This window comes from Natator depressus, chromosome 23 (assembly GCF_965152275.1).
Source record: "Natator depressus isolate rNatDep1 chromosome 23, rNatDep2.hap1, whole genome shotgun sequence".
NCBI lineage: Eukaryota > Metazoa > Chordata > Testudines > Cheloniidae > Natator > Natator depressus.
In genome coordinates, this window is record NC_134256.1 from 11,147,388 (window position 1) to 11,173,930 (window position 26,543).

The 26,543-nt window shown below is 45.7% G+C and overlaps 1 protein-coding gene across 1 annotated transcript; it reads left to right on the forward strand.

Moving 5' to 3' along the window:
* Positions 1–1,627: 1,627 nt before the first annotated feature.
* Positions 1,628–24,956, forward strand: LOC141976805 (butyrophilin subfamily 1 member A1-like). The gene is made up of 12 exons (XM_074937969.1): positions 1,628–1,704; positions 3,440–3,548; positions 6,902–7,249; positions 8,481–8,756; positions 10,272–10,373; positions 11,835–11,891; positions 14,604–14,624; positions 15,399–15,419; positions 18,544–18,564; positions 19,517–19,537; positions 22,505–22,531; positions 24,400–24,956. Exons 2-12 carry the CDS (start codon positions 3,479–3,481, stop codon positions 24,924–24,926), a joined length of 1,491 nt encoding a protein of 496 aa, XP_074794070.1. The 5' UTR covers positions 1,628–1,704; positions 3,440–3,478; the 3' UTR covers positions 24,927–24,956.
* Positions 24,957–26,543: the final 1,587 nt, after the last annotated feature.

Genomic DNA, 26,543 nt, shown 5'->3' on the forward strand with positions numbered 1-26,543 from the left:
AGAACATAGGAACATAAGAATGGCCATACTGGGTCAGACCAAAGGTTCATCTAGCCCAGTATCCTGTCTTCCTGCCCATCCTGGCCAATAGCCATTAAGGGACCTATCCTTCATGAATTTATCTAGTTCTTTTTTAACCCTGTTATAGTCTTGGCCTTCACAACATCCTCTGGCAAAGAGTTCCACAGGTTGACTATGCGTTGTGTGAAGAAATACTTCCTTTTGCTTGTTTTAAACTTGCTGCCTATTAATTTCATTTGGTAACACCTAGTTCTTGTGTTATGAGAAGGAGTAAACAACACTTCCTTATCTACTTTCTCTACACCAGTCATGATTTTATAGATCTTTATCATATCCCCCCTTAGTCGTCTCTTTTCCAAGCTGAAAAGTTCCAGTCTTATTAATCTTTCCTCATATCAAAGCTGTTCCATGCCCCTAATAATTTTTGTTGCCCTTTTCCAATTCCAATAGATCATTTTTGAGGCGGGGCGACCACATCTGCACACAATAGTCAGGATCTGGGCGTACCATAGATTTATATAGAGGCAATATGATATTTTCTGTCTTATTATCTATCCCTTTTTTAATGATTCCCAACATTCTGTAGCTTTTTTGACTGCTGCTGTACATTGAGTGGATGTTTTCAGAGAACCATCCACAATGACTCCAAGATCTCTTTTTTGAGAGGTAACAGCTAATTTAGACCCCATCATTTTATATGTATAGTTGGGATTATGTTTTCCATGTTTTCCAATAAAATAAAATAAAATAAATATGTGCCTAGCCAAGGATATGAGAGCCAATGTGGGTGAAGAAACATCTTGTATTAGACCAACTTCTCTTGGTGAGAGATAAACACCTTCGAGCTTACACAGAGCTCTTCATCAGATCTGGAAAACGTAATGAATGGCACAAATTAACACAAAATGGAACAGACTGTTTAGCATAAGTAATTTCAAGGGACCAAAATAAAATAAAATAAAAATAAATAAAACTGGTGCCTATCCAAGGATCTTGGCATCCTGGCCATAAATTACAAAAAAAAAAAAAAAAATACAATTACACAGCCAGCAGAACATAAAGCTCCCATCTAAGAACTCTGATTCCCCTCAAAAGCCCCTCTCTGCAGCACATTGCAGTGAAATGGACTGAAAGCTTTCACATATTATTTCAAATGGAAACTGCTTCACTTGAAGAACTGTCAAGTTCACATCATATATACCAGGAGCCAGATAAAACATATATACCAGGAGCCAGATAAAAACATACATACTTTTTTTCTGGAAGGTTGCAGCATACATGACTTTATTGCTTAGAATTCCGAAGGGCAACACACAAGAACCAAAAACAGAGAGCGAGAAAGCTGGCTGCTCTCTTAAAAAACAGAGAGGCACAACTCACCCAACCTTAGCCGAGGCTGGCTGGTTGCACACTGACTCTGATCCCATGCTTCCATACAGAACCCGCTGCCTGCAAGCAGGACCAGGAAAACCCTGAGAATTCTTTTAGTACAGTTTTCAATGCATGATAAGAACCTCACTGTATTTTGCTTTCTGCCTTTCTCTCCTGACTAGGGTGATGGCGTGAAGAGCCATGTGCCTTTACAATGACTCCAATTCAGCAAACCATCATTTTTCAGAAAAGCACATGCTGAACTTAAAAAGGACTTCTGTGGGTACTTTGCTGAACTGGTGCCTATAACAGGTGCTCTCACATTTTCAGTATATCATTATGTTGACTCAGAAAAATAATTCTGTTTATGAGGAAGCGCTCTACCAGTACTCTCCCTAGCCAAGAGCTTCAAAATGGACTAGTCATGTTGGGTGCCCAATTTGAGAGACCTTGAAGGGCCTGAATTTCAGAAAGAGCTGAGGAGCCCCACTCTGAATATCAGGCCTTCTTAAGGTCTCTCAAGCTGGACACCCAAAATCAACACTCAGTTTAGAAACTCTTGGCCACTGAGTTCAATAGGACTGTTCACAGTGTAGGGTACCAACCCACATGAGTCAAGCCCACAGTGTCCATGGAAAAAGAAGGCTGAGCTCAGCAGTACGATCTTCCTCAGACAGCCACACACAGCCCCCACGTAGACAAGCCCTTTTGGGCTGATGGGTTATGTAGATTTTTTTTTTAGTGACTTGTGTCTTTAAGGGTATGTCTATATTACAATAAAAAACCTGCAGCATCATGTCTCAGAGCCTGGGTCAACTAACTTGGGATTGCTGGGCTCTGCCTGCGGGACTAAAAAATGCAGTGTGGACATTCAGGCTCAGGTTGGAGCCTGGGGGTCTGAAAACCACCCCCTTCGCGGGGTTTCAGAGCCTGGGCTCCAGCCTGATCCCAAACGTCTACACTGAAATCTATAGCCCCACAACCCAACCCCAGCCATCACCGTGCTGCAGGGCTTTTTATTGCAGTGTAGACATACCCTAAGGCACAGCCCATGGTAACAGAAATCCTGCAGACTCTGATGAGTGAAAAGGGGCAGGAAAACTGCTGGATATCCCTAGCTGAGAATTTCCTCTCTGTAGGGAAGTAAATCCTCTGGCTTAGAGCTTGTGTTGCTGGCCTGCATGCCACCCCAGCTCCTGCACTGTATGGCATAGGGGCATGAACTGCCATGTCTTGAGCATGACAGAACTCCGGTTAAACTGATCTGATGTAATGGCCCTTTGGGGCCATAGCTAGGAGCAGCCCCAGAGCTGGCATAGAACTGGTCCCAGAATTAGGGAGTTGCAACTGACCCCTTTGTTCTCCCAACTGCCACATCACCAGAGTACGTCCAGTCGGAACAGGGTGCAGCTAAGCGTATGGCTATGTGCAGTCACTGGCTGTGACTGCAGCTCGAGGGGACAGGCCTGAGCTAGCTTTAATCTCACTAGCACAGGCCCTGGAGCAGCGAAGCTACGGCAGCACCGGTTGGGAGTAATTATCCGGGGTTCTGGGCTCCTTGGTTTGTACAGCCTGGATTGAAGCTTGTGCTGCTGCAGCTTCACTGCTCGAGGACTCGAACTAGCGAGATTAAAGAGCTCACAGGCAATGCCTGCAGCCTAGACACGCCCTGCGTCTCTGGCCCATTGTGCCTCAGGGAGAGTCAGTGCCTCCAGCAGCCCTGGAGAGGGCAGGCGCTGTGCCACACTTGGACAGCAGTGGTGCTGGAATCACATGGCCTTGCCCTCCCGGAGCACTAGGACTATGACAGTGAGTGCCCCTTCCACCACAGCAAAGGTTCTCATGTGATCTACCCCCCCCCCCACTCACTCCCACACTGGCTGTACGTAGTGACACCCTCACATATTGTTCAGCTTTCCCTGCAACGTACCGTGACACAGGGGAAGGGAAGGAACAGCCTGGTGTATTTCAAGGGGGAATAACGAGAAATCAGGTGTCTTGTATTTCTGAGCATCTGTGTCTATTTTGATTGCTGCTCTCATTTCAGATCAGCTCCGTGACTCTTCCCGCATGAGCTACCAGAGGCATGGAGCTACGGGGACAGCTCTCCAGCTGCTTGTTCTGTGCCACACTCCTAGCAGCGATTCCCTTTTCAGGTAATAGCATCGTCGGTAAAACACTTCGCAGCACAAAATCCCTGGAGAGAGAGACCCTAAACCTGCACGAAACCCCTGCTGGTATCTGTGTTTCAGCAGAGAAAATGTTTCTGTTTGTGTTACTGAGACACAAACAGGCGATTCAGGAGGCATTTGGGGATCTGGTCCTGGAAGCATCTGGGTGCTCTCAGCTCCTACTGAGCTTGGCATCTCACAGCAGGTTCTCAGCACATTGCCAGTTTCAGACTCTTTGTTAGCCCCGGTGTCATAAATATAAAGGGAAGGATAAACACCTTTAAATCCCTCCTGGCCAGAGGAAAAACCCTCTCACCTGTAAAGGGTTAAGAAGCTAAGACAACCTCACTGGCACCTGACCAAAATGACCAATGAAGAGAAAAGATACTTTCAAAGCTGGAGCGGGGAGAAACAAAGGGTTCTCTCTGTCTGTGTGTTGTTTTTGCCAGGATCAGAACAGGAATGCAGGTCAGAACTCCTGTAAAGGGTTAATAAGCAATCTAGCTAGATATGTGTTAGATTCTGTTTTGTTTAAATGGCTGATAAAATAAGTTGTGCTGAATGGAATGTATATTCCCGTTTTTGTGTCTTTTTGTAATGTATGGTTTTGCCTAGAGGGATTCTCTATGTTTTGAATCCGATTACCCTGTAAGATATTTACCATCCTGACTTTACAGAGGTGATTCTTTTACTTTTTCTTCAATTAAAATTCTTCTTTTAAGAACCTGATTGCTTTTTCCTTGTTCTTAAGATCCAAGGGTTTGGGTCTGTGTTCACCTATGCAAATTGGTGAGGATTTTTATCAAGCCTTCCCCAGAAAAGGGGGTGTAGGGCTTGAGGGGATTTTGGGGGCAAAGATGTTTCCAAGTGGGCTCTTTCCCGGTTATATTTTGTTAGACGCTTGGTGGTGGCAGCAATAAAGTCCAGGGGCAAAAGGTAAAATAGTTTATACCTTGGGGAATTTTTAACCTAAGCTTGTATAAATAAGCTTAGGGTTTTTTTCATGCAGGTCCCCACATCTGTACCCTAGAGTTCAGAGTGGGGAAGGAACCTTGACACGTGGTTTCTCCAGCGAGATGCTCAGTTCATTATGGACCTGCAGTCAGTACAAGGTGGAGATGTATGATTGGTCTGCTCTGGGGATCTGCTCCAATTCTAGTCATCGGGGAAAGATGACCAGTGCAAAACCCTTGTATAGACAAAAACACCCCCACCCCCGCCACACACACACACACAATATGGCTTGGTTGAGCTTATCCCAGTTTTAAACTGGATACACAGCACTAATGGAAATGACATCATGCTCTGTCTATATTTAGACATTTGTGCTGGTGGCTGATGGCTGGAATAGGGCAAACACAGGGTTGAAATTTTGATTTGAAACTTTTGTTTCAATAGAAAAATGTCCTTTTCCAAAAATAAATTTACGTTTTTTCAACAGACCTCCTTCCCCATCAGATTATCAGTTTGGGATTTTTTTCCCCTCCTTTTTCTTTTCTTTTTTTTTTTTTTTTTTTTTGCCTTTCTTCATTCTCTCCCCTCTTTTCCAATTTTACCATTGAAAAAGGAGAAAAGTGAGAAAAAAGCAGACAGCACTCCTCCCCCCCCCGCACAAAAAAGAAAAGAAAATATATTTTATTAGACCATTGGGAAAAAATGGGGAAAAAAGCTCTCATAGAGCAGCCCTAAGATCTCCCAGGGAGGCTCTAATTCAGTGGTTCTTAACCTTTACTGCAGCCTGCACCCCTTTGGTTCTCAAAATATGTTCTCGCACCCCTTATCAAAAATTGTTGAAATAGGTCAGTTCTTTAAACCTGTTTGTATATTACTGTAATCGTGAAAAAATGTGTAATGTTAATAAATACATAGGATTGATGAAACAAAGTAGTTGTACTTACGTGCCTGTGCTTAATTTGTGTTTTCAATTATTTACCTTCTAAAAAAATCTGGCATGTCTCACACACCCAGAAAGGTCATCTCGCAACCCCAGGGGGCGTGTGCATCCCAGGTTAAGAACCACTGCTCTAATTATTTGGTATGTTTTATCTGTTATACAATGTCTTGTACACTGATGGTGCAATAACAAAATGTATCTTCATTCTTCTTCTTTGATTCCCATCTGTCAGCTCAGCAGCTGTGATTAGGGTTGGGTGATGTCTTTCCACCACTTTCTGTCTTGAACCAGCTTCATGGCTTCCTTTCTCTTTTTGTTCTATGTCATTGTATCTACCCAATGCATTCTCAGTCTTCCTCTATTTCTAGTTCCTTGCACTCTGGTATGTATTGACAATATGGTATCCTTTTTAGGTCCATTCCTGACACATGTCCAAACCATCGCAGTTATCCTTCTTCAATCTTCTGTAACAGGGTTGTTTCTTGTCCTAGACATTTTCTTCTCATTTCATTTTTTAAAATTTTCTGCAGTCTTGAAACTCTCAGTATACCCCTCAGCCAGTTCATTTCTGCAGGCAATGTCTTCTGTTTGTTAGCTTTCCTCATACTCCAGCGTTCCAATCTGCAGCACAGTATCGGCATGAGAGTTTCTTTGTTATTGAAATGTATTGAGGCTTCCAGATGTTGCAGTTTTCCAAATGCAGTAACAGCTAGTCCAATTTTTCTTTTTACGTCATCTTCACAATTCCCATGCTTTGATACTAGTCCTCATTTTTTCTCACTTGTTCTAGTTCTTTGTCTCCACCTTTGATCTTTATCTGTTCCTCTTGTCTTCCAATTGCCATATTTTTTTGTCTTCCCTGTGTTGATGTTCAGTCTGAATTTTCTCCTTTCCCAGTCTAGCTGGTCAGTAATTCTTTGTAATTCCTCCTTGGTCAATGCTATGAGTCAATATAACCTGCGAAACTCAGGTTCTTAACAATAAGAATGATCTTAGATCCTTAATAAACAATAACAAAAGCATTCAATTGCATATTTGCAGAGTATTTCCACTCTTAAATTTATGAAGATAGATTCTTGTCCTACTGCTTAGAATTCATGTCTATTACAGACACCCTCAGTTTTGTTCTAGACAAACCCTCAGGGTACGATTACACTGCAGTCGGAAGACTGATTAAGCTCAGGTAGGAAGCTTGAATCTAGCTAGCTTGGTTAAAAATACCATTGAAGACACAGCTGCATGAACCCCTGTGTGAGTTAGGAATGTGAATATGTACCCAGAGTTCAGGGTGGGTTTATACATCCAAATCCCATGCCACCATGTGTTCATTGCTCTTTTTACCCATGCTAACTCGATTCAAGCTAGCACTGGAATGCCAACTGAGCTGCAATCCCTCCTCCAGTTGCAGTGTGGACTCTCCCTCATTTAGGTTTGCTTCTTTCAGAGAGTTTTGAAGTCAGCTCATCCCCAACTGTCACTGGCATCGTCGGCCAGGATGTGGTCTTACCCTGCCAGATCTCCACTGGGACACAGCCAAACAATATGGAAGTGCAGTGGAAGAAAATCATCCAGGCACCTATAGAGACTGTCCATGAATACAGAGCCCAGCCAGGCCAGGATGTGCCAGGGCCGAACTACCAGGGCCGGACCATGCTGTTGAAGGATGGATTCACCTCTGGGACTGTGTCTTTAAAGCTGAAGAACGTCCGACCAGCCGATGGGGGAACTTACAGCTGCATTGTGAAGTCTAATGAGCGGAGCGCTGATGCTGCAACTGAGCTTAAAATTGCAGGTTGGTGATTTCATTGGGCAGGATCAGATTTTGCCTGTCCACGATGCAGATGTGCAGTGAGGAGAGGGCACAAGGAGCCTTGTCCCGCTCTGTGAAGTGTATAAAGGCCAGGCAGAACTCCAGTCCCTGTCCCTCCCAGTGCCCTGAGGGTGCTGAGCAGGAGGCAGACCGACCTCAGCCCCACATGAACCAGCCCGTGGAACTGCTCAGCTCTGCAAGGGGCTGCAAGCTGCATGTAGCAGGCTGTGTACACCTAGGAGCTCTGGGGTAGGACAACTCCCCACCCGCCCCTTACTCTAAACTGTGCCTGTATGGAGCAACTGAACCCCAAACACACGGAATATGAAACACTGGACCTGATTTTCAGTCACATCAAGGACTTCTTATGCTGCACTGTCAGTGTAAAGGGGTCTTAAAATGGGCAGAAATGGCCCCTTGAGAATAGGCCCTGGGCAGGTCTCTGGCTGGCTTAATGGCTTTGCACCCACTCAGCACCCAGCCTCCAACAGAAGGGCAGATTGGGATGTGTTAGGCACCTGGGCAGCGCACAATGCACCATGGATGTCCTCTGCTTACCAGGGCCCATGGGGACCAGTTGCTCTAACGTACACCAGGGGGCTGGGCAGGCCTTACCTGGCCCCAGAATACAGAGAGAGTGAAGGTGGCTTAAAGCCCTTTCTCTCTTCCATCCTTGCCCCAAGTGCAGGGACGAGGGAGCGGAGAAACAGGCCCAGCCCTCTGAGATCCCTGTCCAAGGGATTGTCTGTGCTTCAGTGTAGACTCACACTACAGCAACAGGAGGGGTTCTCCCATCACTATAGTGAATCCGTCTCCCCAAGAGGAGATAGCTAGGTTGACAGAAGAATTCTTGCATCAACCTAGTGCTGTCTATACTGGGGTTAAAGCAGCTTAACTGCACCACTCAAGGGTGTGGATTTTTCACCCCCCCAAGCAATGAAGCTGGGTCAACCTAACTTTTGAGGGTAGACCTGGCCTGAGAATTGGCATTAGCATGTGACATTTTGGAGGCCAGGCAGCCATACAACTTGCTATTTATTGTGGAGACTCGTCATGATCTGGAATTCCCAGGAGGAGCAGGTGAAGAATTTATTTGAACTCCAGTAACAAAAACACAGAAACTGGGACAGTGTCCTAAAATAAATCCATAACAAAGGGACAATGCTGTTTCCCTGAGGATAGTCCCTTCCTAATCTTTCTCATCTTGTTTTAGCTGTTGCTTCCGTGTCCATCGACGTGCTGGGTCCCCAGGACCAGGGGATTGAACTAGCCTGCAGGTCAACAGGGTGGTTCCCTAGCCCTGAACTCCACTGGGTTACAAAGAATGGGCAGGATCTGCAGCCTGTGACCAAAACAGAGCAGGATCATGAACTTCTGTTCAGTATTCTGAGTCACGTCACCGTCCTGGGAGAGGAAACTGGAGAAATCAGCTGTGTTATCCAGAACAGCCTACTGAAAACAGAACAGAAATCTGTCATTCTCCTCTCAGGTGAGCCCTGTGCATCACGCTTTAACCTTGGAGCTGCTTCTCTGCCCAGAGTCATGTCCCATCAGGCTCTAGTGTCTATATTATCGATATAAGAATGTGGCAGAACACAGCTTCTCACATAACTCAAAAGGATACTGCCCTAATACTGTTAGAAGGGCCCCATTGTGTTAGATGCTGTACAAATAACTAAACTAGACAGTCTCTGCCCCAGAGAGCTCACAGGGTAGGATTAGGACAGGAAGAAACATATAAAAGGGTAAACTGGGTGGAAAAGGCAACAGGAAAAGAGGTAGATTTTGGCTGCCGTGTGACTTTGTGGACAAAGCACTGGACTGGGACTCAGGAGAGGTGGGTTCTGTTCCCAGCTTCGCCACTGGCCTGCAGGGAGACCTTGGGCAAGTCCCTTCCCCTCCCTGTGCCTCAGTTTCCCCATTTGTAAAATGGGGATAATGATATTGCTCTCTTTTGAGATCCACTGATAAAATACACTATATAAGAGCTAGAGATGATTATTACTAATTATCAGTTGTCTCAACTCACCATCTGTCTCACTGTTCTGATGACTCATTAGAACTTGGATAAATTAATCAGTTGTTTAGCAGCAGTCAGAGACCAACTTCTAATTTTTATTCCCACAAGGCACCTCTCTCTAAATCTGATGCCCACTCATTTGTGTGCACTATACCAGCAATGGAGATTGGACAGCTTCAGACTCCAAACTGGTGTGAAATAACAGCCAGTCCAATATGTCAGAAATCACTACACTGAGGAACAATTCCCCCAGTGCAGAAGGCTGAAACAAGGTTTATGAACTACATTAGTCCTATGTAAGTCCAAGAGGTCTTGAACTGTCCACGTATCCTGGGATTAATGTTACCTCTGAAGAATGTGCCGGGATGTTCATTGATCATTCAGGGCAGTGTCTGAAAGTGATTTTCTTGATCTTGGCATGTAAAATCTAGAATCAGTGGGCCAAATCCTCTGATGGTGTAAATGGCAGTAGTTCTACTGCCTTCAGTAAAGCTCTGCTCATTACACTAGCTGAGGATCTGGCCCGTTGACTCCAATGGAGCGGGACCAATTTACATCAGCTGGAAATTTGGTCCAGTGTCTTTATCATTGCCCAAAATTGCTAAGGACCCAGGAACACATTATGGTGATCTCACTGACACTGAATAGCACATTGATCTGAAATTAGTCCCATTGGTTTGAAAGGGTAAGATACAGTTCACGGTGAGGAAGGTATGAGAAGATGGTCTACAGAAAACAAGCAGTATAAGAGCAGGAATGAATTTGGGATATTCAATCTGGCTCTTCCTTACTCAAGAGCTAGATTATCAGATGGTGTAAATCAATGACAATTTACACCAGTTGCAGATCTAGCTGATACTCTGTACTGCAAAACCAGTCAACTCCTGTACTTCACACCTCCATGGAGACTGACTCATTGTTCCTAAGTATGGGGAAGAGATGGCATGGTTCCAGGGTGACCTTTTTTATATATTGTTTTCAAAGGTGATATTTTCCCTCATGTTTCTCCATGGCTGGCTGCATTCTGGGTGTTATTTACTTTCAGTCTTCTTGCGATTGGTGCCTGTGCCTTTTTCGGATATAAAGGTAAGTGCATGTTTAAAGTCCATCCACAAAGGGGGAAATAATAATAATAAAATTATAATCAACTGAAACACAAACATCAAACTAAACTGAACTACAATGTTTATTGGTGCTCAAAAAGACTTCAGGGTTGGGTTGGCTTTTTTTATGTTTGTTCATCTCTGATTAACATCTAATTCCAGAAGAAGAATTTTTTTAAAATGCTCTGTTCTAGTATTTTGAATAGGAGTAGGAAGTTATTTTACCTATATTTTTGGAACTGGTGCGAGTGCTGCTGGAATCCTACACTGTGTTCAGTTCTGGTGCCCTCAGTTCAAGAAGGATGTTGGTAAACTGGAAACAATGTTGGAAGTGCCACAAGAATAATTAGAGGATTAGAAAATATTCTATAGATTGATAGACTCCAGGAGCTCAACCTGTTTAGTTTACCAAAGAGAAGGTGAAGCGGTGACGTGATCACACATTTTATAACTTACGTAGGGAACAAATATTTGATAACAGGCTCTTCAGTCTAGCAGATAAAGGCACAACAAAACTGAACAACTGGATGTTCAAGATACACAATTTCAGACTGGAAATACAGCATACATTTTTTAACAGCCAAGTCCATCCACTTTTTAACCTGAGCATAGTTTGGGGGGCAGGGGGCACTGTTGCCTCCCCAAACTGCAAGCCTTGAGCAGGCACGGGGCAGCGCAGACAAGGGCTGCACTTCACAGTCCCTGCCTGCAGTGCCAGGGTCTTCCCAGTGCCGGCCCCTCTCAGTGGCTACACCTCTGCTCCTCCTCTTCCCCCACCATGAGTCCCTGTCCCCTATCCAGGTCAGAAGCCAGAACCAGGCTGCTGCCCAGGGAGCCCAGGCTGCTGCCCAGGGAGCCCAGGCTGCTGTGGGGAGCCCCAGAAACCTCCATCTGCCCTAGGTGGTGCGCCCTGGTGGGTGCAGACACAGGCCAGGGGCTACTCTTGGGCCCCCCAGTTCCCCACCCAGGGGTAAGTGGAGGGTCCGGGGCTCTCCACAGTGGCCTGGGTTCCTTGCGCGGCTCTTACCATGGTCCAGCTCTGGCTCCAGCCTGGCCAGGGGTCAGGGCCTCAGGGGAAAGAGGAGGAAAGGAGGTGGGGCCACAGGGGTGGGGCCTCGTGCCCCCTCCCCCACTTCTATTTCTCACACTCCTGGTTCAATAAAATTAGAATATACATAAGTGATGCCTATTTCCACAAGTCTCAAATTGTTCATGAAGCATTTTATGTTTCTTGTTCCTTCCCTTCTCTTTAACCCTTCAGCTTCCTCTGTATTTAAGTGCTTCCTTCTGCCAACCATAAATAATATATCAAATGTGCACTGTACTAATCGTATTTTCTACTTGAATAACACAAGCACTTTGGTGAACATTTGTTTTATTGTATCTCTTTGGCACCACAACAATTTACTCAGCACACCAAAAACTTTGATTCTTAATCTTATAGTCAAGCAGAAGAGGTCTAAGAAAAAAACATCAAAAGAAGAGACTTTATTCCTAATGGGTAATGTATTTCTCTTTCTTAAGTTATCCTCGATGTGTTTATACTCAGTTTTGACGTCTCTGTTTTAACTGTAATGAATTTTTCTTGCATGATTTTTATACGTATGACACTTGATCTCCTATCATAATTTAAAACATTTAATAAAGTTATTAAACAAGATAATTTATTTTTAATATCTATTTCGCTCATCAGTGCAATCTAATGACTATTTCTTCTTGAGAAATCTGTCTCCGTTGGTGATTACATGTTATAGGGTAAGATCTGTACAGCTTGACAGCTTATCTTAAATGTCTTACGGCATCAAATAAATGTCACTAAGCCAGAAGACAGCGTATCAGTCATTGCACTGATCTCAAGGAGCATGTGTAAAATAAGCTCATCTCACACTCTTTAAATGGTATTTCCTCCTCTTTCCGTATCCCCACCTATTTTCACACCTTGCTTTGTTAAATCTATTTCAGGGGCCGATCCTGTAAAGCTTTATTTGCTGTAGTGCACCACCCCAAATATGAAATCAGAGAGGTGTGAGCATGCTCTGGGTCCTTGAGCAGTATCCCCAGAGGTACAAAGGGGCAGGATAATGAATCCCACCCCTGGGAAAGGGACATAGTTCAGTGGACATATATGGTGTAATCTTGGCCCCATTGAGTTTGGTGGTACTTTTGACACTGACCTCAATGAGCGAGAATGTCACCCACAGTCAGTACATAATAATCGCTGCTTCCCCTGAGGCAGTCTGGTGCAGTGTGGTGTAAGACATGAGCAACTGCAATTCTGTTCTTATCTGTGCCACTGGTTTAATGACTGACCTTGGGCACGTCACAGCGCTGCTCGGTGCCTCAGTTTCCCCAAGTGTAAAATCGGGACAATGACACTCCCCTCCCTTGTAAAGTGATTTGGGATCAAAAGATGAAACACACTAGATAAGAGCTAGGTATTATTATTATTACCCTTCAGGATCCAGCTGTGCTCCCTAGCCACAGGGTCAGGCTAGGCCACAGAGCTCAGCTTTTCCCACCATCGGCCCAGGGTTTAGCCCTAAATGTGGAACAAAGAGCCAAAATGAGGGGTATAGTTTGGAAGCAGGAAGCTTGAGATAGATTTAAATGGACTGAAAGAGACAAGGATGCCACAGTTACAGGGTAGCTGCTCCTCTGGTCCCTCTAGAACAGAGATGGGCAAACTAAGGCCCGCGGGCCACTTCCGGCCCATGGGACTGTCCTGCCCAGCCCCTGAACTCCTGGCCCAGGAGGCTAGCCCTCGGCACCTGCCCTGCTGTTCCCCCTCCCCCACAGCCTCAGCTCACAGTGCCACAGGCGCACTGCTCTGGGCAGCAGGGCTGCGAGGTCTTGCCTGACCCGGTGCTCTGTGCTGCGCGGTGGCGTGGCTGGCTCCAGCCGGGTGGCACGGCTGCCTGTCCTGGTGCGCTGGGCGGTGCGGCTATAGCGCCACCAGCCACCGGTGGTCCAGGCAGCGCGGTAAGGGGGCAGGGAGCAGGGGGGTTGGATAGAGTGCAGGGGAGTTTAGGGTGGTGGTCAGGGGGCGGGTGTATGGATAGGGGTTGGGGCGGTCAGAGCGTGGGGAACAGGGGGGTTGAATGAGGGCAGGGGTCCTGGGCAGTCAGGAAGGAGAGGGGGGGTTGAATGGGGCGGCGGGGGGCAGTCAGGGGACAGGGAGAAGGGGTGGTTGGATGGGGCAGGGGTCCCGGGGAGGCTGTTAAGGGACAGGGAACAGAGGAGGTTGGATGGGGCAGGAGTTCCAGGGGGACCATCAGGGGGTGAGAAGCGGAGGGGGGGGTTGGATAGGGGGCGGGGGCTGGGCCACACCTGGATGTTTCGGAAACCGAGTCCAGTGAGGAAGGATTTAGTTGAGTGAAGACTGATGTACACCCTTGCTATTGTTCCCACTCCCATTGCTTGGATATTTGGAGAGTGGGCCATTTCTGCTATCTCTCCCCCATATCCTTGACTGTCTCTGAGAGAGAAAGGGATCCTGACTGTCCATTTTAAACCTTAAACCATCCTTCCAGTACATTTTTCCAGTTATCTAGCTATCAGTTTCCTCCAGCTCTTTCTTAAATTACCACAGATAAGTTAGCAAATATGTAGACTGCGTAAACTGAACTTACCCTCTGCATCAGAGAGCTCTGGATGGGGAGTGCGGCAGGACAGAGCTGCTAGAGCTGGGCCTGAGCTGTAATAGCTGAGGCCATGACGACACCCCACACTATGCCTGAGGGACACTCTCACCCTCTGCAGAGCACCCAATGTTTCTCTCCGCCTATATGGAAGAAGGGTTCGGACAGGCATACAGCGCTGCAGTCCTTTACCTGGATCTCAAAGTCCCTTTAGCACCACACTTTTTCCAATTCCACATAAATATCCCTCAGTGAGGATTAATCATCCAAAACTTAAACTATCATTCCATTAAATGTTTCCAGCTATCTAGCTATCAGTTTTTTCTAGCTCTTTCTTAAGTTACCACAGATTTTGCACAATGTAATTCATTTACTGGGTAATGGTTGAACCATGGTAGCAAGGGAAAAACTGAACAAGAGTTTAAAAGGCTATACTAAATGATGGATTCTTTTTTTTTTCCAGCTCCAGTGGGGAAGGTATTAGGTGAGTGAAGACCCATGTTCAGCATTCAATTAGTAGCTAAATGGACATACACGGACCTGTTTTTCACTTCTCCCCATTTTTTCTTTTGCAGATGCACTCCAGGAGCAAATGGGTGAGTTTGACTAGTTTACTGAAGTGTTACAGTTCACACCCCGAATTTTGTGGCTCCTCTGAGGGTTCCACTAGCCCCAACTGCAGTCGAGATGCTCTCATTACATGGCCTCTGGGTCAGTGGAGAGAAACACTGGAAATCCTCACAATATTATTGGCTCATGTCTCATCTCCATAAGCAGGAAAAGGTTGGCTACGCAGTAGGCTAAAGTGCAGTGGCTGAAGATGAGAAGGAGTAGGAAGGTTATATTCACTCTTTATTATACACTGATGTGACCACTGCTGGAATACTGTGTCCAGTTCTGGTGTCCCCACTTGAACTAGGAAGTTGATAAATTGGAGTGTGTTCAGATGCAGATCCATTGCATCTCCCCACACTGCTGACACATACCAGATGGCATGGGAGATGGTGTCTGCTCTGTGCTGTCTGAATCTGTGGGGAGGGACAGATCCACTGACTCTTTGACAGCCACATGTGGGGCCCAAAAAACCTTGTTAACCACAGCTGGAGTGTCAAAGCCCCATTAGCACCACACTTTTTCCAATCCCACATAAATATCTGTTAGTGATGATTCCTCATCCAAACCTTAAGCCATCCTTCCAAAACATTTTTCCAGCTATCTATCAATTTCTCGAACTCTTTTTTGACTTAAGTCATCCCCGATTTTGCACTATGTAATTCATTTACTGGGTAATTATTGATCCATGGTATCAGGAAAAACACTGAAGAAGAGTTTAAAAGAGTAGTAATTGATGGATTCTTTTTCCTCCCCAGCTGCAATGAGGAATGAATTAGGTGAGTGAAGACCCATGTACACACTGGATGTTGTCCCCACTCCCATTGCTTGTATATCGGGGAATGGAGCCATTTCTCCTGTCTGTCTTCCCTTTCCCTGGCTGCCTCTGAGAGGGAAGGGCATCCTGACGGTCCACTCTCTTCCCCTCCCATAGCAGGGAATACAGCAGGTCCAGGCAGACCCATTGCATCTCCCCACACTGCTCACACATACCAGGCAGCACGGGAGCTGTGGCCTTTGCCCTGTTGTCTGTCTGAGCCTGAGGGGCGGGGAAGACCCACTGTCTCCCTTAGAGCCCCATGTGGGGCCCAAAACACCTAGGGTTATGCAATGTTCTCCAGGGGTCAAATATTGCCCGTTGTGTGGTGTCTCTGTCCTCAACAGTGAGCAGCAAATTCACTCTTTTCTCTGCCCAGGAGTGGGTCACATTACAGAAAGTTGTAGCATCTGCCATTCTGTGAAAGAGAGAACACAGATGGCCAGGAGCCTTTATCTGAAGCAGCAGTTGATGAAACAAGGCAGGAGTCCTGCATAGGCATCAGGACCCTCTAGTCTTTGCATCTAATTGCCCTCATCTGCCTTCCACCTCTGAAGTGATGGAGGACAGAACCTGGGGCTCTGATTCTCCTTTAAAAAGGGAAAGAGGTCATAGAATTTTTCAGGAATCACCTCTTTGAAATAGGAATGACAAGAAAGATTGGGGGAAAGGAGGGATTTGTCATCTTACTCCTCGGAGACAGCCTCGAGATGTCCACAAGAACATGCTACCCAGGGTAGTAGTGGGCAACCGGCCTACATCTGCCTGGTCCTGGGTGGGAGATTTCCAGTACCATTTGATTATATCTGGCATATGGCTGTCGAGTCTGATCCCTATGAACATAGTTGTGTTACTGCCGTTTCGAGTGCTTTCAAGCCCGCAGACCTCTGTAGCAGTTGCCAAAAAGACTTAATTTGTTTGTCCACACCAAGAAGGCGAATTGCTTATTGGTCTGCATTAATAGCCGCATTTTCAAGAGATGGAGGGAAGTGATTATTTCCCTCTATTCATCACTGGGGAGTTCACTGCTGGAGTATTGCATCCGGCTTTGGGGCCCCCACTACAGAAAGGATGTGAACAAATTGGAGAGAGTCCAGCGGAGGGCAACAAAAATGATCAGCGGGCTGGGGCACATGACTTACAAGAAGAGGCTGAGGGAACTGGGCGTGTGTAGTCTGCAGAAGAGAGAGTGAGGTGGGATTTGATAGCAGCCTTCAACTCCCTGAAGGGGGGTTCCAAAAAGGATGGAGCTTGGCTGCTCTGAGGGGTGGCAGATGACAGAACAAGGAGCAATGGTCTCAAGTTGCAGTGGGGGAGGTCTAGGTTGGATATTAGGAAACACTGTTTCACTAGGAGGGTGGTGAAGCACTGGAATGGGTTGCCTAGGGAGGTGGTGTAATCTCCATGTGTCAAGGTTCCTTCCCCACTCTGAACTCTAGGGTACAGATGTGGGGACCTGCATGAAAACCTCCTAAGCTTACTTTTACCAGCTTAGGTTAAAACTTCCCCAAGGTACAAATTAATTTTACCCTTTGCCCTTGGAATTTCCACTGCCACCACCAAACTTTAACTGGGTTTACTGGGAAACGTAGTTTGGACACATCTTTCCCCCCAAAATCCTCCCAACCCTTGCACCCCACTTCCTGGGGAAGGTTTGGTAAAAATCCTCACCAATTTGCATAGGTGACCACAGACCCAAACCCTTGGATCTGAGAACAATGAAAAAGCATTCAGTTTTCTTACAAGAAGACTTTTAATAGAAGTAAAGGAATCACCTCTGTAAAATCAGGATGGTAGATACCTTACAGGGTAATTAGATTCAAAACATAGAGAATCCCTCTAGGCAAAACCTTAAGTTACAAAAAAGACACACAGACAGGGATAGTCATTCTATTCAGCACAGTTCTTTTCTCAGCCATTTAAAGAAATCATAATCTAACACATACCTAGCTAGATTACTTACTAAAAGTTCTAAGACTCCATTCCTGTTCTGTCCCCGGCAAAAGCAGCATACAGACAGACAGACACAGACCCTTTGTTTTTTCTCCCTCCTCCCAGCTTTTGAAAGTATCTTGTCTCCTCATTGGTCATTTTGGTCAGGTGCCAGCGAGGTTACCTTTAGCTTCTTAACCCTTTACAGGTGAGAGGATTTTTCCTCTGGCCAGGAGGAATTTTAAAGGGGTTTACCCTTCCCTTTATATTTATGACACCATGCTTTGGGATTTTGAAGGCTTGGCTTGATAAAGCCCTGGCTGGGATGATTTAGTTGGCGTTGGTCCTGCTCTGAGCAGGGGGTTGGACTAGATGACCTCCTGAGGTCTCTTCCAACTCTAATCTTCTACGATTCTATGATTCTAAGTGCATATATGGAAAAGTGTCCTTTTTTTTTTTTACAGCCCAAGTCAAGGAGAACATGGGTAAGGTGGCTTTGACTTTTGCTGTTTGGATCGGGAAGGATCAATCATGTAGCCGTTAAAGTCATTGGAAGAGGAAGGGTTCCTTTAACAGCCTAGGGTCATGATCTTTTGCTCTAGCAGTAAGCAGGAGGGGAGTACTTTTGGCAACTGGGACTGAGCAGTTAGCAAATATGTAAAGTGCGTAAACTGAACTTACCCTCTGCATCAGAGAGCTCTGGATGGGGAGTGCGGCAGGACAGAGCTGCTAGAGCTGGGCCTGAGCTGTAATAGCTGAGGCCATGAAGACACCCCATGCTCTGCCTGAGGGACACTCACACCCCCTGCAGAGCAGCCAAGGTTTCTCTCTGCCAATATGGAAGAAGGGCTCGGACAGGCATACAGCGCTGCAGTCCTTTACCTGGATCTCAAAGTCCCTTTAGCGCCACACTTTTTTCCAATTCCACATAAATATCTGTTAGTGATGATTCCTCATCCAAACCTTAAGCCATCCTTCCAAAACATTTTTCCAGCTATCTATCAATTTCTCGAGCTCTTTTTAAACTTAAGTCATCACTGATTTTGCACTATGTAATCCATTCACTGGGTAATTATTGATCCATGGTATCAGGAAAAACACTGAAGAAGAGTTTAAAAGAGTGTAGTGATTGATGGATTCTTTTTTCCCCCCAGCTGCAATGAGGAATGAATTAGGTGAGTGAAGACCCATGTACACACTGGATGTTGTCCCCACTCCCCTTGCTTGTATATCGGGGAATGGAGCCATTTCTCCTGTCTGTCTTCCCTTTCCCTGGCTGCCTCTGAGAGGGAAGGGCATCCTGACGGTCCACTCTCTTCCCCTCCCATAGCAGGGAATACAGCAGGTCCAGGCAGACCCATTGCATCTCCCCACACTGCTCGCACATACCAGGCAGCACGGGAGCTGTGGCCTTTGCCCTGTTGTCTGTCTGAGCCTGAGGGGCGGGGAAGACCCACTGTCTCCCTTAGAGCCCCATGTGGGGCCCAAAACACCTAGGGTTATGCAATGTTCTCCAGGGGTCAAATATTGCCCGTTGTGTGGTGTCTCTGTCCTCAACAGTGAGCAGCAAATTCACTCTTTTCTCTGCCCAGGAGTGGGTCACATTACAGAAAGTTGTAGCATCTGCCATTGTGTGAAAAAGAGAACACAGATGGCCAGGAACCTTTATCTGAAGCAGCAGTTGATGAAACAAGGCAGGAGTCCTGCATAGGCATCAGGACCCTCTAGTCTTTGCATCTAATTGCCCTCATCTGCCTTCCACCTCTGAAGTGATGGAGGACAGAACCTGGGGCTCTGATTCTCCTTTAAAAAGGGAAAGAGGTCATAGAATTTTTCAGGAATCACCTCTTTGAAATAGGAATGACAAGAAAGATTGGGGGAAAGGAGGGATTTGTCGTCTTACTCCTCGGAGACAGCCTCGAGATGTCCACAAGAACATGCTACCCAGGGTAGTAGTGGGCAATCGGCGTACATCTGCCTGGTCCTGGGTGGGAGATTTCCAGTACCATTTGATTATATCTGGCATATGGCTGTCGAGTCTGATCCCTATGGACATAGTTGTGTTATGATTCTATGATTCTAAGTGCATATATGGAAAAGTGTCCTTTTTTTTTTTTTTTTTTACAGCCCAAGTCAAGGAGGACATGGGTAAGTTGTTTTTGACTTCTGCTGTTTGGATGGGGAAGGATCAATCACGTAGCCATTAAAGTTATTGGAGGAGGAAGGGTTCCTTTAACAGCCTAGGGTCATGATCTTTTGCTCTAGCAGTAAGCAGGAGGGGAGTACCTTTTGGCAACTGGGACTGAGCAGTTAGCGAATAGGTAAAGTGCATAAACTGTACTTACTCTCTGCATCAGAGAGCTCTGGATGGGGAGTGCAGCATGACAGAGCTGCTAGAGATGGGCCTGAGGTGTAGTAGCTGAGGCCATGCAGACACCCCACACTCCACTGAGGGACAGAGAGAGGACAGTGTCCCCCCAGACCTGGGCACTGAGAGTCTCTGCAGAGCACCTAAGATTCCTTCCCCCCTATATGAAGAAGGGCTCAGCCAGCTCTGCAGTCCCTTACCTGGATTTGAACTCCACAGTTTTTCCCAATTCTACATGAATATCTGTTAGTGATGAATAATCATCCAAATCTTAAACCATCCTTCCCAGTACATTTTTCCAGCTATTGAGCTATCAGTTTCTCTAGCTCTTCTTAAGTTACCACAGATTTTGCACAGTGTAATTCATTTCCTGTGTAATTGTTCATACATGGTAGCAAGGGAAACACTGAACAAGAGTTTAAAAGACTTTCCTTGTTGCCTTTTTTCCAGCTGCAATGAGAGAGGATTTAGGTTAATGAAGACCCATGTACACCCTCTCTGTTGTTCCCACTCCCAATGCATGGATATTTGAGAGAGGTGCCATTTTCCTTCTCTCTCTTCCATATCCCTGGCTGCCTCTGATAGGGAAAGGGATCCTGACAGTCCATTTTCTTCCCCATCCATAGCTGGGAATAAAGCAGCTCGAGGCACACACATTGCATCACCGCACTCTGCTCACACATACCGGCAGCATGGTAGATGTGGCCTGTGCCCTGTTGTCTGTCTGAACCTGTGCGTTGGTACAGACCCACTGACTGTCTAAAAATCACATGTGGGGCCAAAAATACCTCCGTAGCCACAGCTGGCGTGGAATTGTACTCAGTCGGCTAGCCCAAGCCAGCATGGTCACACTGCTACTTTTTAGTGCACTAGCTCAGGCAGAGATGGCGCGTGCACGTCTCCCCATGCTGGGAATTTCACCTCCTAGCTGCAGTGTAGACATACCCTTGGAGGGAATTGTACTTCTGTGTCCTGCCTAGTAGGAGCTGAACAGTTGAGAATACAGCCTCTGGCAGCCTGAAACATTGTACGTGTGGATGGCAAGGTTCATTGTCTGTTAGAGTGAGAGGGGAATGTGTAAGAGGGATGTCAAGGCTGAATCCCAACTCTGTCACTCCAAGTGCAGAAGTGGGGCCCGCAAGGATTTTAAAAGTTAATACTGGCCACTCCAGGCTTGTATTAAAGTCCTAAGCTTACTGCTTTTCTCTGACCTTGGCTTGGTAAATGCTGCCACCACCCAAATGCCACAAAACCCACTTTGAACCCAGGAAGGAGCACTTGGGAATTCCTCCCTGTGGGGTGCCCTCAAGTCCTTTCACACCCCCCTCTGGGGAAGTGCTGAGAAAGGAAACAAAGGAAATTAGCTGTGCCTACCAGCTAATCAAATAACATGTACAAACTTCTTAGGACACCAAAAATCCAATCCTCCTCTTAAAAAAAGTAAATTTTATTAAAAATAAAAAGAAAGGAAATACATCTGGAACTTATACTTTTGCTAGATTTTAAAAGAGCAATTCCAAAAATCCAGCACCCAAAATCGCTTTCTTGGGAGTTCAACTTAAAGGTTACAAGCAAACAAAAGGTTGCAGAGTAGCAGCCCTGTTAATCTGTATCAGCAAAAAAACCATGAGTACTTGTGGCACCTTAGAGACTAAGAAATTTAACAAACAAAAGCATCTGGGGTTAGCATGGAGGAGTCCACAAGCCAATAAGAAATAAAAGAAATAACCCTAATCACATCTAGCTAAACATTTTGATCTACTTCCACATTGAAGTTCAGATAACTAGTTCTAGGCATGATCTGATGACTTATAAGCATACTTGGCTTAGCTGCTTATAGCATGGCTGCTCTGACCCTTCAGCCCAGAGAGAACAGATAAAGGGGAAGTTTCTTTCCCAATTTTAAAATGTTCTACCTTCCTATTGGCTCTTTTGGTCAGGTGCCCACTTTTTTTTTCTTTACCTGGGGGACTTTTTAACCCTTTACAGGTAAAGCAAGTAAAGAACAGTTAGCAAGAGGGATTTTACAACTAACTGGCTGGCTGGATGTCCATCAAAGGGAGCTCCCCCCCGGCCCCCCGCATTTATTTATTACAAGGGAGTTAGAAACAGATCAAAGCTCAGGAGAGCAGGTAACATGGTGAGGTGACGGTTTGGCTGGAGGTGCAAGACAGACAGAACAGATCTCAGCCAGAGCAGGATTCCTGCCCTGGTTTCTAATCTCAGCTCAGAACAGCCCGTGTGTGTGACAGAGAGAGAGAGAGAGAGAGAGAGAATGACCATTCAAGTGCCATTATGTCTATATTAACTCGTCAAAAGGAATTGCCCCCAACTGCATCTGGAATCCTCACTTGCTCTCAGGCTTGACCTTCCCTACTGCCAGCAGAGATGACTGGTACCTGCTGATAGCGGGAGGACACAATTTCAAGGTTTGCCTCCTGCAAACAACTTGAGTCACGCTCCGCCAGGCATGCCCCCCCTTACCCTAAGAGGCCCCTTCCCAGCTGTTTGCTGCGCCCTCTTCCCTTGACTGCAGCTTGCAGCTTGCCAGCTCCAGGAGCTGCTGCACAGGGACAGCGTCCAGCCAGCAAACCCTGGCAGAAATTGGAGGTGGGAGTAAGAGGGGGGCACATGATCCCGCATCCCCCCCACACGCACACACATCATCTTTGGCTGCTGGAGGGAGAAAATCTATAGTCAATGCCTCTCTTAATCCAATGTCTGTTGTTTTCTTACTTTTCTTTCAGAATGGAGAAGGGTTCGGAACAATTCAGGTAACAGACACACAGCACATGGATGGAGGTGCTAATACTGTGGTGCTGGGTGCAGCGGGAGAATCTCAATGCATTAGAATCTTTTCCAATATTAAAGAAATCATCATATTTGCTACTATAATCAAACGAGAAACACAAACTGTTCTTATCAGAGAGACAGCTCCTAAGGACCTTACTCCCCAGCTCCCAAACTGATTACAAGGCCTGAACCTAACTTTATTTCCACAAATTTCACACCACTGTGACTCCATTGACTTGTATGGAGTTACTCCTGAATTACAGCAGTCAGATCAGAATCCACCCCAGTGAGAGATTTCCTTGAATAAGGATTGAGGGTGTGACTTTCAAAAAAAACCCTAAGTGACTTCAGAGCACAAATCCCAGTTCACCTGGGTGTAACTTTCTCACTCCGTGCCCTTTATACCTCCACCCTCAATTCTGTATTTGTTTTCCCTCTCACTGAGGTCTGTAAACTTTTATCAATCCCTGGTGCTTCCCTGCCTAATAATCTGCCCTCTGCCCCAGTTATTCAGTGAGGTTTCTACTCCCAGATGAACTTCATTTGCCTTGTGCCCCCCTCCGGCAGGCCAGCTCCCCTCTGAAAGTCCTGTGCTCCTAAGTCACTTTGGCACAGCTCCTCCAAGATAATGATACCAATGGGAGGTAGGCATCTAAATACCTTTGAGGAGTTGGGCCTTAGTGTTTACTTGGAGCGGGGTTTTCAGAAGTGCCTAAGGAGGCCCTCAGGATTTGGGCCACAGTGAAGGCACAGATGATGTGGTGGCAGGAATGGGGACTGCAATGAGAATCAAAATGCAGTGGAAGTGGGGATCACAATGGAGATTGCAGTGGTGACAGGCCTGGCCAGGAGTAACTCGAGGAGGTTTATGAGGCATTTGCTAAGTGATGAAGACAGTGGTGGGATCGTTGTTCTGGTGATAACGGAGACTGATGTTGATGTTGTTGATTATAATAATTATAGTGAGAGAAGATTAAAATAATACAGGGATGAGGAAGGGCACAGCGATGGTGATCTGATGATGAAGATAGTGTAGATAATCATTTATATGTTATAGCAATTTTCTGCTGACCATCTCAGAACTCTTTACAAACAATAAAACACCCTCTAGCACCTGATGAGGTTGGCACCATACTGAGCTTACTGAGGAGTAAACCAAGTCTCAGAGTTTGTAACCTGACCAATCTCACGCAGCAGTAGAGCTGGGAACAGAACCTACCGGTCCTGATTCCAGGATTCATTACTAGATAAAACTTTATTTTAATGGGTAAAATACAGTCTATTATAATGTGTTTTTATTTATGTGCATCTTATTTATTTACAATGATAGTAATAGGGGTATGTTGACATGACCAATGTTTGAGTTCTTAATAATCCAATTCTGTGTTTCATGATGAACTGCTCATCATAGTTAGCTGTCATAGGAAACATATTTTTGTCATTCTTCACACACACAATATCCCATAATGCTAAACACATAGTGGACCTGATTCAGCTCTCCGACACAATGGTGATGGTGTACTTTGCTGGCCATTAGTTTAAGTGAAGTTACTCTGGATTTACACTTGTGTAACTGAGCTCAGAATCTGTCCTGGTTTGATAAACAGTTCAGGGTTACTTTTATTTTGGGGCAAATATCAAGCAACTCTCGTTTCTGAAATAGTTCAATGCAACATTGAATTGGTCAAGTCCTGCAGTCCTTACTCAGGCAAAACTCTGATTGAAATCAGTGGGAGCTTTGCATGAGGAGAGGTGGCAGGAGAAGGCTTGTGGTGTATATTTTCCTCCTATTCCAGTTTATTCTGGCATTATAGGAGTGGTTCTCAGAAAGAAAACTCTCTTCCTGTAGATGACATCACTCTTGACGCAGACACAGCGCACCCCAACCTCTCCATTGCTCCCAATAAGAAGAGTTTGAAACATGAAGCCCAACCTCAAAAAGTTCCAGCAAACACAGAGAGGTTCGATTCAACTGTCTGTGTGTTGGGTTCTAAAGGATTCTTCTCTGGAAAGCACTACTGGGAGGTGGAGGTTGTGAGCAGCACTGACTGGGACCTGGGAGTGGCCAGAACATCAATACAGAGAAAAGGAAAACTTTCCTTGTCCCCTAAAGAGGGATTCTGGGCTCTGGGTCTGAGTGGGAGAGATTATTGGGCAAAAACAGACCCATGGACCCGGGTCATGGTGCAGAAAAAGCCCCAGAAAATTGGAGTTTACCTTAGTCACCAAGACAGGCAGGTGACTTTTTTAAATGTAACTGACATGTCTGTGTTGTTCATATTTAATGATTGTTCATTCTCAGGAGAGGTTTATCCATTCTTTAAAAATTCACACAAAGAAACAACAATGAGAATTTGCTCAATTAAAGAGGAATAAATATAACATGGCACTGATGCTGATCTTATACGGGGGTAACTGAAATCAAGGTTTTCACAAATGTATTTTGATGGAAAAAAAGCTGTTTTTTTTTTAATGTACATTGCCATGGTGTCTTCATTATATATTTTTCAAAAAAATGTTTTCATTTACGATTAGTTTTTTGCTTCTGACTTTTGTCCAATACAATATTTGACTAGCCTATTAAAATCCCAGTGTTTGTGGGGCATTTGATGGGCAGGTGTTAAAAAGAAGAAAACACCATCCTCTCTCACACTTTCCTAATTGGCAGCTTCACCTCCGAGGCAAAATAAAAAGCTTCTCCCTGGAAAACAGAAGCTCAGATCTGGTTTGGTTGATTGCAGCACTCTCCTCTGGGTACCTGTAGGTGCAGAGCAGTTTGTCTGAACCCTCTGTCCCCATAAATGATAAACAAGCTTCAATGTTTTTTCCTTATATGCTCTTTTTCCTCCTTGGAAAACTCACTAAACTTGAAATATTCCTAAACTATATTCCTAAATATAGTCTAGGCATCCCTAGACTATATTTAGGAAACAAAACCAGTTCTGGAGATACAGGATGCTCCTTTGTGAGCAGCAATAAGGAGCAATATGGAAGATATGGGCTGCGTGTCACCCTGAACTGTCCTGTCTTGCTGTAGCTGGTGGCTCCTGGACGTGCTACTCAGCTGCTTCGACCCCAGAGACCCTCTGATGAAGAGAAGCAGTATTCTCCCTAAGTGCTGCTATGGAAAAAGTCATTTTGAAAACTACTATGGGTCCAATCCTGAAAATTGCTGAGCTCTCTGGCCCTCATAAAATCATAGACTATCAGGGTTGGAAGGGACCTCAGGAGGTCACCTAGTCCAACCCCCTGCTCAAAGCAGGGCCAATCCCCAATTAAATCATCCCAGCCAAGGCTTTGTCAAGCCTGACCTTAAAAACTTCTAAGGAAGGAGATTCCACCACCTCCCTAGGTAACGCATTCCAGTGTTTCACCACTCTCCTCGTGAAAAAGTTTTTCCTAATATCCAACCTAAACCTCCCCCACTGCAACCTGAGACCATTACTCCTTGTTCTGTCATCTTCTACCACTGAGAATAGTCTAGAACCATCCTCTTTGGAACCACCTCTCAGGTAGTTGAAAGCCACTATCAAATCCCCCCTCATTCTTCTCTTCCGGAGACTAAACAATCCCAGTTCCCTCAGCCTCTCCATATAAGTCCTGTGTTCCAGTCCCCTAATTATTTTTGTTGCCCTCCGCTGGACGTTTTCCAATTTTTCCACATCCTTCTTGTAGTGTGGGGCCCAAAACTGGACACAGTACTCCAGATGAGGCCTCACCAATGTGGAATAGAGGGGAACGATCACGTCCCTCGATCTGCTGGCTATGCCCCTACTTATACATCCCAAAATGCCATTGGCCTTCTTGGCAACAAGGGCACACTGTTGACTCATATCCAGCTTCTCGTCCACTGTCACCCCTAGGTCCTTTTCCGCAGAACTGCTGCCTAGCCATTCAGTCCCTGGTCTGTAGCGGTGCATTGGATTCTTCCGTCCTAAGTGCAGGACCATGCACTTATCCTTGTTGATAAGCTTGTTGCAAAGCTCTGAAGAA

Excerpts from the sequence above, each read along its gene's own strand:
- LOC141976805 (XM_074937969.1), top strand. The coding sequence starts at position 3,479 with ATGGAGCTACGGGGACAGCTCTCCAGCTGCTTGTTCTGTGCCACACTC. Across the intron at positions 11,892-14,603 it reads AGAGACTTTATTCCTAATGG|ATGCACTCCAGGAGCAAATG; the intron begins GTAATGTATTTC and ends TTTCTTTTGCAG. Across the intron at positions 15,420-18,543 it reads TGCAATGAGGAATGAATTAG|CTGCAATGAGGAATGAATTA; the intron begins GTGAGTGAAGAC and ends TTTTCCCCCCAG.